The sequence below is a fragment of the Stegastes partitus genome, unplaced genomic scaffold, assembly GCF_000690725.1.
Source record: "Stegastes partitus isolate 25-593 unplaced genomic scaffold, Stegastes_partitus-1.0.2 Scaffold33, whole genome shotgun sequence".
Lineage (NCBI taxonomy): Eukaryota > Metazoa > Chordata > Actinopteri > Pomacentridae > Stegastes > Stegastes partitus.
In genome coordinates, this window is record NW_007577764.1 from 24,786 (window position 1) to 40,967 (window position 16,182).

General features: G+C 42.3%; 1 protein-coding gene across 1 annotated transcript in view; it reads right to left on the reverse strand.

Annotated features, from left to right (window-relative positions):
- The window catches only part of pip5k1ca (phosphatidylinositol-4-phosphate 5-kinase, type I, gamma a), a 54,771-nt gene that overhangs the window by 4,103 nt on the left and 34,486 nt on the right, over positions 1–16,182 (reverse strand). Inside the window, exons 11-16 of the mRNA XM_008300044.1 lie at positions 13,809–13,893; positions 12,850–13,011; positions 12,309–12,450; positions 10,953–10,985; positions 10,593–10,712; positions 6,757–7,021 (exon numbers count right to left, since the gene is read on the reverse strand). Coding sequence (XP_008298266.1) covers positions 6,757–7,021; positions 10,593–10,712; positions 10,953–10,985; positions 12,309–12,450; positions 12,850–13,011; positions 13,809–13,893 — 807 coding nt within the window. The remainder of the gene's footprint in view (positions 1–6,756; positions 7,022–10,592; positions 10,713–10,952; positions 10,986–12,308; positions 12,451–12,849; positions 13,012–13,808; positions 13,894–16,182) is intronic.

The following is a 16,182-nucleotide window of genomic DNA, read 5'->3' on the forward strand; positions in this document are numbered from 1 at the left end:
TGCCCCTGGGTGTAAGGCTCCTCTAATGCATTACTTACTAATGAGGTGCAACACTGAGCCGGCAAATCAAAGTGCATTTATAAAATGAAAAGGAAACAGGAAAAATAGGACGGTGGGCACAGGCAGCAATCTTTTTTTTTTTTTTTAAATAAACATAGCAAACACCCCTGAAATCCTTAATGGCAGGTAAAGTGAACATGCACTCATCTATTACACATCAAAGAGGTTTTACACGGCGGCAGTTTGTGCTCCCTGTAGGATACAGCCGGCTGACTGACTGGTGTGGATCTACCTGCATCTAATCTAATAAAGACTTCTTGTAATACGCTGGAAAGAGCAACTTGCAGGCTGAATTTTTTACTAAATTCATGTTTAATATTTCTAGTTAATTATGCATTCAAAGTGAATGTTTTTAATGTTTTATGAAGCATGAAGGCAGAAATGATGAGAAATTAAAAAGCAGGCATTTTGGGCAGTGCTCTTAAAAAGCTTTTCCACAACATGTCATAATAAGTCACATACGGGACTCATCGTACAAGAGCAGGAGATAGTGAGTCTGACCAGCTGTGATTTACAAAGTTGGTCTTTTCTTGCTAATTGCTTGCATCAATTATTGTTCAGGCGTTCACACTTTTCCTAACAATGAAGCTGAGCCAGGTTTTTTTTTGCAGGTGAAATTTGGGTTTCACTGCTGCATCTGTCACAAATATTAGACAAATGAATGATGTTGTTGGAGATACGATGGAGGTTTAGATGGGACGTCTAAACCTGGATGACTGACAGGTTTGGCTCTTTGCTTACACTCAAACGCTTCAACTCCACCATCAGCAGCTGCTTCTGGTACCGACACCAGCAGGACTAATGTTTGCAGATCCAGTCTATGAAAAGGCGAACTGTGTGCTGTAAGTGTCGTCTTTTATGTTTGTAAGCTTATAAATTAGTCAGCTCTCTCCCATCTCTCTTTTCTCTTGTACAACGTAAAGTCGATTTATTTTAGACAAGCAGGATATGACTGGTGGCTGATGTTTTCATCCGTCAAACGCGTATGAACACTTTCTTTACTTTAATGTCAAAACTATTATTAGGATCCACAGCTCTTGGTGTTAAACTGGACGATCTCCCTTTTGTTAAAAAAATTTGTTTCTTATGACGAGTATTCCACTCTCCAACAAAAACTGGTCTAAATATTACTCAATTTCATGCACAGATTTGTTTTTGTCCTCCAAAATCTAGCTTGAATTTCCTACACATTCAATCACTTGGGTTGCCAACGTGCAAGTTGCTCTTTAGTCTACATCAGCACTTGTTTAGTTCATGTTTCTCACCAACTGTGGAATTTAGAAAAAAGAAGCAAAGAGATTATTTAAAACTAAAGAAAAAGAAAGAAGCCCAATAGCCCATTCTTTTCTTTTCTCCATAAAGCTGCAGTTAAAGCAAATGCTTTTATTCTGGTGTTAGATGTTGCAGCTGAGTATTTTTACATTTATAAAATCTCCTTTAATTCTTCTGTCTCACAACAAGAAAACTTGTTCAGGCTTTGTGCTTTAATGCCTTGTATAAGAAGATGACAAAACAAAATGAGTTAGAAAAAACAGTCAGTGATTGATGACACTTCATCAGCATGGTGTGAACTAGAATACGGGCAAATGCAGCCAGCCAAGGACAACCAGGTAATGTCATCTCATTCTCTAACCTTTGAATTGTAACAGGTAGCTAGCTTTTATGTCAAAATTTAAATGCATTATTGGATTAACATTGCAAAAAAAACAACTTCTGATGTCTTGATCAGTAAAATGTGACTCTTGTGAGGTTAGTTTTTAGCGTGAACATCTAGCAGCGTGAGCCACGGCAGTCCGGTGGTGCGTGAGTAGCTTCACACGGCCGACGTTTTATGCGTTTTAAACTCTGAGCAGCTTGTTGTTGGAGGGACACGGGATGGCTGGTTGTGGACTGAATGATCACGCAGGCAGTAAGTGACCATTCCCACCCACTTGTCAATGAAAAATGAATGCTGTAATGTAGGGGTGGGTTCCTACACGAAAACCTACTCTGGAAGCAGTAATGGACTCTGGGACCTGAGAAGCTTTTGTCTACAGTTAACACAGAAGCTTCTTACTCAGTGTAACGTTACAGCTCATCCTTTCCGTGCTCCCCGGATGAACAAATCAGCACAACACGGTCTGATTTTAACTCCTCGTCTAAGGGAATTTCCTGTGTTTCTTTTTTTTTTTTTACATTTTAGTCTGATGCTTCTCACTTACTGTCTCTCTTTCCCAATCCCCATCTGGCAGGGCCTTAGACTCTGAGCCATAGTGTAGCGGAGAGTACACCCAGGTCCTGTCCTCTGGAGGCTGTTTTTACACACCCACCACAGCAGAGGGGGCCAGAGGGACAGAGGAAAGGCCAGAGGCACAGAGACAAGCAGCAGGGGCAGGCAGGAGAGAAAGACACAGGAGATCACAGGAGAAAAGACAAGACAGGAAATGAAAATTAGGGATGCATAAAGGAGGAAATGTTTCTGAGACACATCGGAAAGTGTGAATCTGACATAACACTGCGTAAAAGGTGCTTAGAAGGATCTGTTAATCCTGGCAGAGCTGAGCCAATGTTTATCTTACTGATGTGTGTTTGAAGTCTTGGGTGTTTCGCAACATTCGGACGCCGAGTGAAGTGTAACACAGCAAAGGGATGAGCTGCTGCATCAGCCAAGCAGGAGTTATGAGGGAGCAGGAGGAGGAGGAGGAGGAGAAGACGGGAATGGGGAGAAACAGCCAGGATGCCGGGACAGTCGAGACACAGAAAGCATCCTCAGTCAAAGCAAAGCAAAGGGAACAGGATGTCGTTGTGTTTTTTTCCTTTCCAACAAGCAAACGTGCTTTTTTTTTGTTTTTCTTTCAATTTGTGTCGTCGCATCGGTTTGAACTCGGTGTTGTCCAGGGTCTCCATAAAGCCTCGCTAAGGGTAGAAAACCAGCAGCTCTTTAAGGGAGGGAAGCAGCTGCAACACGGTGTGCTGGTAACAGTGATGGAGGTGGATGTGGTGTGAGGTGATGTCGCAGTCACACTTGTTGACACACAAAGCTCAGGTGCAAAAAGAGGGATGCGGCAAGTTGCCAGTGAGTGAGGAAACAAATGGAGATTTCAAAATAGGATTAAAAAAAAAAAAAAAAGAAATAAGAAGCTTCCTGTCTTTTGTTTACCTCATCATGGGGGAAGTTTTTTTCAATTTCAGTTTTAACACAGTCACAAAAACATCATAACAAACTGTGGTTCCCTCCAGAACATCTTGTTTCCTCTCAACACTGTAATCATGTTTCATTAAACGCACACAGGACTAATCTAGTCAAACACCAGGACAGCAGCAAGGCTAGTACCGTCTAACTCTCTTATCACTTACAGGCCAACCAGAATGGCATTTCCTCCTCTCTCGGAAGGGAGAGACCACCCAGGTCCTCCCATCAGGAAACTGACAGCAAGAGAAGATGGCACACGGACAAACAAAGACAAGACATGAAGGGTTGAAGTGAGGTAGAAAGAGATGGGGGAGCGAACAAAAAAAAAAAAAAGGTGAGATAACACAATGAAAAAAAAAAAAAGACAGCATGCTGAGGTGAAAATGAAAAAAGATAGTTCTGAACGCGTGCAACTCCAGCAGCGACGCACTGGATGAGTCAGCGGTGACGGATAGGTTCACAAGTTTGGCAGCCGCTCTGTTTTCATTTCCCTCTTCCATACAACACTACTATCTCACCGCTTTCATTATGACTCATGAGGACAATCGCATCAGCGAGAAAATGCAGAGGAAGAGGGGAAGAAAGAAGGAGAAGTGGAGGAGAGAGCTTCGGGACTAGATTAAACCGGGAAAGGTGAGAATTATTTGAGAGTTGAAGCGAGGATGACGGAGGGCGGACAAAAGAAGAAAAAACAACCGGATATGGAGCGCAAAAGGTGAAGGAGAGCAGAGCGGGAATCATAAAAAGTGAATGTGGAGACTGTTGGTAGCGGCTGAATAATTCAGACCAAAGCCACTCTGAGGAACCTGTGAAGTGATGACACCCACACACCTGTCTACACCTGCGTCCTGAACAACCGGCTCAATCTCACAGCTACACCAGGAGCTGCGTTTTCCACAATGCTGTCGCCTCTTACATTAAATTTCCTTCAATCTATAGATACTGTATAATTAAAAGCCATTAAAATCCTTTAAGACCAGCATGTTTGACTGAACAGAGGCCAGCAGGAGAGACTGGTTTTGTGCACCCTTGCAGAAATTAGTGACTATTTAGTGACTGTTCTCTTGCAAAAACTCCACCTCTTGTATCCTTGCAGTTATGTAAATATAACCAAACCAAATGTCACGCTAAACTCAGGGACAAGTTGCTTAAATGTGCAGAAACGTCAGACATATTCAGGAAAATACACCTGCACTTAACCTTTACAGTTTGTTGCAGTACTGCTGTAAATTGTTTGCTGTGCTCAGTCTGTCTTATAGTTCATAAAGTATTTATGATTATTAGTGCCATTTCTCCACTATAAGATTTTAACTACTTCAGAATGTACTTCTGAAACATATGAGAACTAATTATAAAAATACGGCTCTTGTGTTTTATGTGAGAACGCAGTGGATCGGCGCCTCGGGCATTAATCAGCGGAGGAGGCAGGTTGTGCGATCATGCAGAAACCTGATTTGTGTGCGGCGTCGGAGGAAAAGAAGTGATGGCGATGAGGGGAAACGGAGAGGGAGCAGAAGGATGATGAGCTGCTGAACGACCTAACTAAGTGATGTTGTAGAGATGCAGTTTAATCTTTATGAGATATGTGGGGCTTTTAGAGTTCAGTTTGGATTCTTTTGGCAGTGCATTAACTGCGGATACAGCGATGTGCTTTCTCCCGGCCACTCCCTACTTGCGACTGCACCGCCTGCGGCACGTTTGTGTAGTTACACTTCAGGATGTGTACAGTGTCACTTTGTCTCACGCGGCGCTACGGACCCCCACGGCGCGGATCGCCTCCTTTTGAAGCATGAACTGGGCGTCCGCCAGAGCAGGTTAGATGAGAGCGCTGTTAAATAACTGAGGGAGCTCACTGACTAACCTGTTGGTCATTAGGATTTCTCATGGCACATTAGAGGGTGTTTGATTCCCGACAGGAGACACCCAGCAGGCGTTCGGCCAGGCGGGAACGTTTCTATCTGTAACTGTGATCACTGGCTCCGCTCGCCATCCTCCACCTGACACTCATACATTCATTTATACCCGTGCTTTTGGGCTCATTTAGAACTGCCAACACAACATTACCTGATAGTAGCTGTTTGCTTTTTAGTAGGACGATCCTAGACGCTGGACTGATGTGAACCGTAATAGCTCTGACTGTTATTCACACAAAATCCACCACTCTGGCTGCCTGAAGCCTTGTTAAAGATCAATACAGACAGGAACAGCAAAGTGAAGGTGTACATGCTATTAACAACCAACTCTTCCAGTCAGAGTGCACACTGCAGTAGACTGTGTTTAATCACAGTCCAACATTTTGGGAAATATGCTTCTTTATTAATCCTCTGAACCCCAAAACCTGGCAGTGGGCTTGAAATGCATGTTGCCTTTAAAAAAAAAAAAAAAAAAAAAAAAGCTCTACAATTACACCATTTAGCAAAGCCAGAAACTAGAAAAACAAAAGGAATTATTTTCAAGTTTCTGATGGTCCTTGAATGCATCATCTGTGACATGTCATCCTGTTCGATAAAAAATTGCCAAAAATAAAGCGTTTTCACTAACTAGAATCTGTAAAAAACTAAAAATTCTGCTTTCCTTTGTGCAAAGGAGAAGTTCTGAGAGACTTGGCTTTGAACAACAGTTACATGAGAAAAATTCAGAGAGTATTTGGCCGAGTTGGACTGAACTGCAGACTGTGTTTACACAGAGCAGATAGGAGACAAGTATGGAAACAAATAAAAAATTTAAGCAGTAAAATATCTGTATCATGGAGAGTCACCATTTTTATTCCTAATTTGAAATATATGGTACAAGTTGACTCTACTTTTTTTTTTTCCAATTTCTATAAAACAAACACAAATTTAAACTTAATCTTTTCTCTTTTTAAAACAATGATTTTTGCCTTTATAACTTTGGTACACTGCACATCAGGCTGTTTTGAGTTCTCTCTACTTCTAGTAATACTTGTTCTGTTTCCACAGAGTTGCAGGGTTCTGATATTGCTGGAAAAATGAGCCCACAGTGAGTAAAAATGTGAAACACCCAGAAACTGCTTGGGGTTCAGGGAGTTATGAGGTAGATTAGAAGATCGATTCCATTCTCAGGTCTGTAAGTGAATGTAAAGCTATGTCAGACTTAGCTTCACGTAAAGACTGGACGACTCTTTTAATTTACCTCTTAGCAAAAAAGTGAGTAAGCAAATTTCCCAAAATATTTCCTGAAACATTTCCTTTAGCTGAATGCACCACACACTGCAAACAGTAACTGCACACACTGTTTTTCTCATACCAGCCTGAGCCTCCACTCCCTTTCAGCGGTCCTCGTGTCAGCGCCTCTGTAGAACAGCATCATGCAGCTCAGTCCACTGACTCATCAACCATAAACATATTGACCCTGACTGAATATATGTGTCGATGTGATGGCTAAATAAAAATGTCAAACTAAGAAAAACAGAGGTGATGAAAGCTGCTGTTTTGTGGGAAGTTGCTGTTTTCTTTGTGGGGGCATGTCTGAGGTGGTTTTCATTAAACAAGGGTTCTACTTACAAAGTAGATATCTGTGATTGGCACGTCATCGTCGTCATCGACTGAAGCCTGGCTGGTGCACCCTGAGCCGGACACCTGGCTGGCCCTGTCGGCTTCCACCACCACCTTGGGACTCGACGGGGCCTCCTCGGCCGGCCCGGGAGAGGAGGGAGCAGCTGGGGCGGACGAGGAGGAGGACGAGGCCGCTTCAGGTGCTGACGAAGAAGCAGAAGGTTCTGCTGCAGCGGCGTCTGGAGCCTCGGCACCGGCGGCTTCCTGGACCTCACTGTGGAAAAACAGATGGGGGATTGTTAGAAAATCAAACTGTAAAGGACAATAAATGAGCTATTAGCAGTTCCTTTAGTTAAAACTGTATCATTGGATATACAGAAAACTAGCATTGCTACAAGTCCAAAACACCATGATCCTTTGACAAGTTCTGGAAAGTCTGAACCTAAAAATATGCGACTAAGAAGGAGAACGACATGTGAGGCAATCAGACAATAATGGTAGGTATTCACAGGGGCGTTTTCGGACATGAGGGTCTGGACTCTGACAGGTGCCTTCCGACATAAAACCAGTACACCCCTCCTCCAACCACACAAACACTGGCTGCATCTGATTGGATGAACGCTTCACTCGTGGACTGTCTGCTCCCAGATTTAAAACTGGGCAAACACAGCGGCTTGTTTGGAAATCTTCTCAGCAATTACAACAATAGTTCATCAAAATGTGTTTCTGAAAACATTTGAGGCAAGAAAGAAGCCCTGCAGCTGCCAAGTCTGCCTTCGTTTTAGATCAGCAATGGCTAATATTATGTTTTTTAGGAAATTTCCAGAAGCGCAGCGTCGCACTGGAGCAGGCAACTTGACGCCTCAATAACACGGAGATACTAGAAACCAATGCACATCCACTTACACAGACGAGGAAGTGTGGCAGTGACAGATCCTGTGGACACGTACAATATGGGTTAAAGTACCCCAATTGCCTCTGTGAGCTGTGAATTACAGAAACGGCTGCTGCAACTGTTCATCGTGTTGGAGGCCAAATTAGCCGTCAAACTACAATAACTCGTCCGCTGTTGTCCTGCCCTGGCCCTGTCACTTCAGCTCAGCTCACACATCCCTCCCTCTGTATCCTGCAGAGTTTAAGGACAAAAGAAACAACCTGTCCACACGCCCACCTACACGCAGACACACAGCAGTTAGTGACATTAAGAGCCTTTAATTGGGTCACTTGCCATAAGCCACTTTCCCTGCAGCAGGGCAGACGAACGGGACTGAGCTATTACAGAAAACTGGCTCCGACTGAAATTCAGCAGCTGTGTGTGTTTATGTGTGTGTGTGTGTGTGTGTGTGGGTGTGTGTGGGTGTTTGTGGTTTAGCTGCTTAAGCTCAAAGAGTTGCCAGCTGGCTGTCCGCTGCCACAATCCTTTATTGTTCCTGGCCAGATCATCAACTATTAGGAAGGATTTAGTCGCATCCACATTGCTTTCTCAGCTTCTGCGACTGAGCTTAGCTCCAGCAGAGGAAAAGCCCAGCAGTTAGCCACTGAAGCACAAAAAAGCAGACTTGGCATCTCAAGCAGAGAACTGATTGGCTGCATAAACAAGGAACGGGAGGGACAGGATGGTGGTTGCCATGCAAATTGATCCTCATTTCACCCCATCTCACCTCACCCCATTTCACCTCTGATCTCTCTATTGTGTTCCTCTTTTTTCTCTCCCCTGCCTGCCTTCACACGTAATTTTTTTCTACTTATCTTCTCTTTGTATTTTTTCTCTCCCAATCAATCATCCCAATTCCATTTCCTCCACTCCAACTCCATACTCTCACTTCCATCCAATCAGTCTCTGCAGCTGCAGTTGAGCTAGAGGCAGCTCAGAGGAGTCGACTTGTTCAGATGGTTTAATTCAGTCGTGCTGTCTTGGCTGCTCTTGGCTGCCCCTTCGCTGCTCCCCCGCCAGCTCCTTCCAGACCCCCAGGCCATATGTCTCGCCGCTGCCTTCTCAGCATCAAACCCAATTATTCACTTGGTTTCCCTCGGCTACCACACCCCGATTCCTCACTGTCCTAACCTCGCAAATCTGAACCCCACTCCAACGTTTACCTCAGCTTTGTTTGGGTCTCTTCAGGATTTAGTTTGTTTGATAGGACCCAAAGAGTCTAAAGTGTCTCTATGCAGTTTAACTTTCAAGTAAAACTAAAATGCCAAAATAATTCTGTTAATTAAAATCTAGGTTGCGAACTGTCAGGTCATCTCGGCTTTATGGGAGCAGCCTGAGGCCTGCGGGCTTCCTGGCCCACTGCCCTACTTCCACTGGCTGGTTCCCCCATGTCACGGCTTCTTTGGCCCAATATCTGGCTCACAGTGCCGTCTCACAAAAAAAAAAAAAAAAGACAAATTTACATGCATGTGCGCACTTTCTCATAACCTAATTACTGTCGAGGCCTGCTCCAAACAGCACCTGCAGCATTTATTTTGTCCATAACAGGGGACCCCTGAGCCCAATAAACAAATAGGTTAAGCTGCTTTCATTGTTATCTGTGTGCCGCGTATATGTGGAGCTGGGTGTGTGTATATATGTGTGTGTGTTTGCTAATCTAACAGCTGGCTGAGTCCAGGTGAGACACCGGCAGCAGGTTATTTATAGTGCAGCATCAAACTGAGTCATATACTGGAGATGATTGGGGTCATGGAGGACTCTGCAGCTTATCCGTCCTGTATCGGGGTCACATGTATAAAAGAGAGGCCTCTTTTTTTCTCATTGTTTACAGTGAAAAGGGCACAGAGCAGTTTGTGTGGGTCATTTTGTATTATTTATGGGCTGTTTGGTGTAAGACATTCAAAATTAAGGATGTGTGCGGGCCAAATATGAAAACACGCTGCGACAAACAAAGAGGGGGATCATTTATATGTATCATGTATCTCTGATTTATGTTGGACTTGTATGTTTTGACATTATGAAAAATGAAACTCATGTTAGTTGGTTTTGAGGTCAAGACCCCCCAAAGGGTGATGTTGACTAAAGAGGTTGACTAAAGGGCAAATAGAACAAATTGTTGAAACACTGTTTTTCCTTATTAAATATTGAATACTTCTACTTCTGAAAATCTACCATGTTTTAGCAATAAAGTCAAAGGAATGAGCGCATCTATAGACTGCAAAAAACAAAGAAAAAAATGAACAAAACCTAGCCTATAATAATCATTTTATAATAATTTTACTAATGGCCAGCAGGGGGCGACTCCTCTGGTTGCAAACAGAAGTCTGACTGAACAGAAGTTTATGAAAACTGACCCTACTTCTCAATTAATTTATTGTCTTAGTGAACATTTTCTTAATGTTATTTAGTAAATGATGGTTCTAATTAACATAAACTAGTAGATAAAGGAAGGTATATTTTATAGCGGGGCTACACTGTGACTGAATAGAGCCATAGCTGTGTCCATATTCCAAAAACAACTAAATGGTGACAGTCTGAAACTGAAAGCTTCACAACGGTGGTACGCAAACCAACGAGTGAGCTCACTGTGGCTACATTCATCTTCTATATACAGCCTATGTGCTAGACACCGATGACGCCATCCGGTAACACTTCTCACTGCTGATTCACCGACAGTGAATTAATGGTGAAGTCTATAGTGGCATGGTTTATGTTTAGGATATTTCATCCGACTCTGTATTGGGTGGCTACATGTTGTCTGATACTTAGTTCATGTAAACAGACTGGGATAAAGTGCATTTATTTCTCTGAGACTTGTTGTGATGAGCTGTACCATTTGGGAGTTGCTATGTTATTAGGAAATGACCTAACTCGTCTCTACACACAGTTAGTCATTGTGTGGGTGGAGTACCTAGTTTCAGGTAAAGGCTGCGGGACAGAGATGGTGGGCTCGCTGTCGTGTCTCTTCAGCTCCACCTCCACCGTGATGGTCTGCTGGTCCTCCTCGCGCACACGAAGCTCCTCCTGGGTCCTAAACAGCCACACGTAGAACAACATGCGCGGAGGAAATGAAACGCCAGAACACACGCAGCCACATCTTAGCAACAAGGAAGAATGAGGCTACTCATAAACACGCTGACCAACAGGCTGACCTCACATTCTCTCTGCCACCCGCCCACCACACCCAGAAACATGTAACGCTGTGAAAACACGGAGCTAGCGAGCATCACAAACTTTGCAGCTGTTTAAAAACATTTATGATTCCACTCACCTTCCGTCGTGGCTGAGAGACTGGGTGTGCCTCCTGGAGACAGAGGAAACACTGTCAGTACGAGCTGCGCATGAGGACTGAAGCAGCTAGCTAACATGCACCGTATGTGGGTCCTTAACTGTTAAACTAAATGTGATGTTTAGTTTGTGACACAATTTCTACATAATGCTAAATCATACTAAAACAAAACACAACAGAATAAAGGAGACTGAAAGAGGAAAGTGGACGCTTCATTTCATCCTGATGAGATGGTCGTTATGATGCATTTCATACTGAATTGTTTTTCTGGCTCAGAATGGGCCTTTGGGGTTGACTGAACAGACAACAGTAAGAATAATTTAGTTTATACTATCTGTTCACACTGCTCATATACTATCCACACTACATATTTCTCTGTACTTTTAGATGATCTATTTTATATTGTATCCACAGCTAGATGTTCATATACTTAGTGTTTTATACCATTCTGTCCATGCTGCTCAGTCTGTTTGTCCTGCAACATACTGTACATAATGTACTTTACTGCTTCTTTTGCACTTCTGGTCGGTTGCTAAACTGCATTTTTTGGTCTCATTACGCTGCATGATAACAATAAAGTTGAAGCTATGCTAATCTAACAATTGGTTCAACAAGTCTGTTACCTTATTTGACAGAAATCTGTGCATTTGCTTATTTCTGACCATTTAAAAAAACAAAAATATGCATTATGCTTCAGTAAATGAAACCACAGTTACTAAAGCTTTTATATACTCAGTTGTCATCATTTTGGCTGGGGATTTTTATTTGCTGTTGAGTAACACCAGCTTAGAAGGCAACAAAAACTCCTCTATGCAGGAACTGAAACGTTTGTCTGGATGGAGATCGTGCCCAATTTAAAAAGCTATTTTTAAAAGAAAATGCATATTGAGTGTATATTATAACACAAGAGCATAGCAAAAATAATATATCTAAAGTCACACTTGTGGACAGTTAAGTGAACTTTCAAGTAAAATAAAACTGTAGTGTTATATCTTAGTATCTTAGCAATACTGAAACTAAATTCAAATTAAGTAGTGAATGTGTATAGACTGGTGACCTGTCCAGGGTGTCCCCTGCCTTCACCCTAAGTCAGCTGGGATAGGCTCCAGCCCCCCCGCGACCCGAGTGAGGATTAAGCGGTGTATAGATAATGGATGGATGGATGGTGAATGTGTTTGACTTTTTTATCATCATTTTGCCTTTATACCTTTGACACTTTATATAGACATTATGGGATACTTTGAAAGATTCTGCTACATTTGTACAAGCTGAGATGAAAAAACCACACAAGATTTGATTCCTTATGACCATCTGAAATAAACGTGTGGGTGCCTGTACCTGTAGCGGGGGTGCTCGGCTGTGTCGGAGGGAGATCTCTCAGGGATGGACAGGGAGGTGGTGGAAGAGAGAGTGGTGGCGATGGATGCTGTGGTGGCCTCCTCGAAAGATGGAGGAGTGCATGGAAGAAGATCTGGCCGCCCTGGCAGAGAGAGACAGACACATGTACAGAGATTTCAGACAAAGCTGGTGTCTCTCAGCTTTCTTTTTTTCATATTTGTTGGCATTTATTTCACTTCTTCGCACAGGCTGTTCTGCTTTTGTTTCCCATGGCTACAGCTACAAACCAGGTGGTTGCCAATGATTTTTATTTTTTTTTTAAACAAGGGGGGCTTTAACCTTCCTTCTTCCTTATTTGTCTGGCCTGAAGGACATTTCACTGACATTCTGTGAGCAGAGCAGCAGCTCACAGCTCAGAAAAACAAGGCAAGATCTTATCTTCTTACAGGCAAAAATCATCAATCGTAGCCTTTGTTCCTATCTGATCTGCCTCCGCCTATCTGCCTGACTTGGTTCATGTGATTGCATTTAATGTATTTACCCTCGTCCTCCAGTGTCGGGAAGCTGCGAGCTCCTCTCAGGTCGTAGATATTCTCGTCTCTCTCGCAGGGCAGCTGGCTGGCTGACCAGGCGGCACCCGGACCGCCACACTTTGGCACCGTCAGTGACACACGACCCTTCTTGGATGGAGAGGACTTCAGAGCTGAGGGACGAAGCAGAGTGATGCATTAAACAACAGCGAAAACACACGTGTGAACTCTTTTTTTTAACCTAATCTCTGGAAAATGTTTGTTGAAGCTCATTTGGACAATTGCACTAAATCCCTCAGAATTAAATTGTTTGTTTTTGTGCATTTTTACTTTTTATTTCTAAGAAAGCTCCTTTGTTTTTTGGTTACCTTTATTCTCTTGTTTGATTAGAAGAAGGAATTTGGGAAAGCTGTGTGTTTTAAAAATGAGTGACATATTTACAGAATGTTATATTGCAAAAGAAAATCTGCAAGTCATAAAAAAAAAACTGACAAAGCCAAAAAGTTGTTAAAGGGTCAGTTCACCCAAATCACAACGAATCTCAATGTCAGACTAACGACAAATACGTTAGTTTGAACTGTTAACTAATATCAATCTATTTCTGATTGGGTACATGCCTCACAGACTCCAAATTGTACATGTAAACTTCAAACTGAAGCACAAATTTGTATCTCGCTTTGAAAACTTCACATTCATACTCCTGCGTCCTTGTTAGAAAAGCCTCATAAAAAAACAGGCTTTAGAATTCTACGGTAATAAAAAGCTGCACAAGGCTCAAACTGATGTTTTTCTCCCTCACATGACATTAAGCAGCACCTAATAAGGCTTTTAGCTCCTGTATCTGATTTTCCTATCAAGGCTCGGTAATAAAAGACGCAGAAGCCTGGCATCTGACATTTGCGTCTGTGGCTCTTCCCACACAGCTCTGTCTGACTATGTAAGGCAGCATCTCCGTGTAAATTGAACTCACAGGAGCTCTTCTTGAAAACCGTGCTGCTCATGAACTTGAAGAACCTATCGGCGTAGAAGCCCGGCCGGTGGACCGATACGGTGTCCTGAGGGAGAGACGGGAGAGATTAATGAGACAAATGGTGCACGAGTAAAATGATCAAACCGGTGCTTACAGTAGATTAAAACCGTCTACGAGGCCTTTTAGCGTCCCAGTTGTGTAATGCTTTTCTCTGGGTCAAACCACAGCGACACATACAAATGCGGCAACAGACACACGGAAACACAGTCAGACGAGGCTACAGACATGTCCCTTCATTATTTATGTTTCAGCAGACTGAGATAACACCGCCAGCAGACTGACAGATGACACTTGGTGTTTGGTTTATAGTGACAGGAGGGATGGAGGAGACTGAGGAAGTGAAAAGACAGCATCCAGCATCTCATTTATTAGATTTTTTGTCTCAGCATCACTGTTTGCTCGATATGAGTAACAACTCTGAGTGCATCCACCAGCTGTGTGTAACATGGTGAGAGTGTGGAGTAGCCATTACTGTCAGCAACGGTGACGCACGGGAGGCTGTTTGATCTCCCACACATATCTTGCGTATGAGAGTGTTTCAGAGTGGGAGAGTGGCGTGAGTAAGGAGAAGGGGGGGTAGGGAGATTGATAGGGCTGATTCTATCTTGAGAGCAGACTTGTGATGATGCACAGCGTAAAATCCTGAGTGGATGACGAGATGGGAGGCGTTTTGGGGGATCTGGAGGTGATAGAGGAGGGAGATTGAGGCTACATCCACGCTAATATGCTGTCATTTTAAAACGAATAACCTCTGCTACGTTTATGCCTTGCATCCAGCGTTTTAGCAGTCCTAAAATGGAGACTTTCTAAAATCGCAGGTTTGTGTTGTCGTCTGGGCGGGCAGAAACTTTGCAACATTTTGACTACACGTGAAATATTTCACTTTCATGTACAACAGTGTCAATGTAATGTGCAACATTTCATTATCACATGTGCCTCAGTACCATTGCTAGCACTGCTTTCTACTGTTTTAGTCTAGTTGCTTTTCCTGATTTGTCACGCTTGTATCACGTGACTGTTTGAGAAGAAAACAACCACCTTGACTACAAGTGGTTAATTCAACATGAAAAATAAATTAGAGCTGTTGCTGATCTTGCTGTCAACGTTAGCAACTATTGGGAAGTTGAAGAAATCGCTGGTGTTACTTTCTATCATTGTTGCCCATCATGTGCAGTATTTCCATGTAAAATTATCCAACCTCCTGCTTCATGTTGACACCAGTTTATGTGAATGATATAGGTTTTCTGATAGTTGCAGATATGCTTTCTGAAATGGAGCTAAAAAGCTGGCCATAATCCCATTTCAAAATGCTGTTTTCCAGATAAGACATATTTAAGTACTGCAAAAATAATACATCTAAAATCACATTATCTAGCTGTTTTAGCAAAGTAAAGTTGCAGTGTCAATATCTAGGTATAACTGAAAGTACTACATATAAAGGGGTGAATGTCTTATTACCATTTTACTTTGATACCATAAAGCATTCTGGGATACTTTGAATAATTCTGCTACATTTATACAAGACTGTGACAAAGGGGGGAATCATAAAAAAACGATTTTCTGTAGCAATAAAATCAAACCTGGCAACAGAGCATATAAAAAAACTGTGTGGGCTGGTAGGAGCTGCCAGTCTTAGTGACTCTGGACTTGTTTGTTTATAAAAAGTACACACTACATAAATTAATCCAGTCATGATTTGTTGATATTAAGTTGTTAGGGCCCACATATTTTTCAAAATGAACAAAGGGGTTGAATCATTTCTTTTATTGTAAGCTAAAGTATAAACCTTTACTTCAAATTGGAAAATAATTTGAAAACAGAACTGACTCAGGTTCAGAAAAACAAGTGTGTCTCTTTCTCAAACAAATAAAAGTTTAATCAACTGAGTTGAGTAAAGCTTAGTAAATGCTAATCTTCACTACAATGGCAGAAAATAATGAGGATTAACTTCATATGAGTATGCAACAATAATAAAATATTACCTCTATTCAAAACTTGTGGCTGTTGTTACACGCATATAATAAACATTTGTAATCCATAAAGCTGGATTCTAATGAGCTTAAATCAAAACCACACACGCAGATGTTAATGTTTCTGAACAGACTAAAGTGCTTAGGACATGTTTAGAGGTTTATCTATGTGGGTGTGAAGAGGAAAAGAGATGAAAAAGAGACTTTCCTGTAAATCAAAGTTTGCTAAACTTGAAGCCCATAAAACGTCTCACAACTACGAGATCAGAAAACAAATTCAGACCTACAGTTGATCAGATCTGTTCTTGCATCTGACTAATGGATTCACATAAAACGCTTTAAAA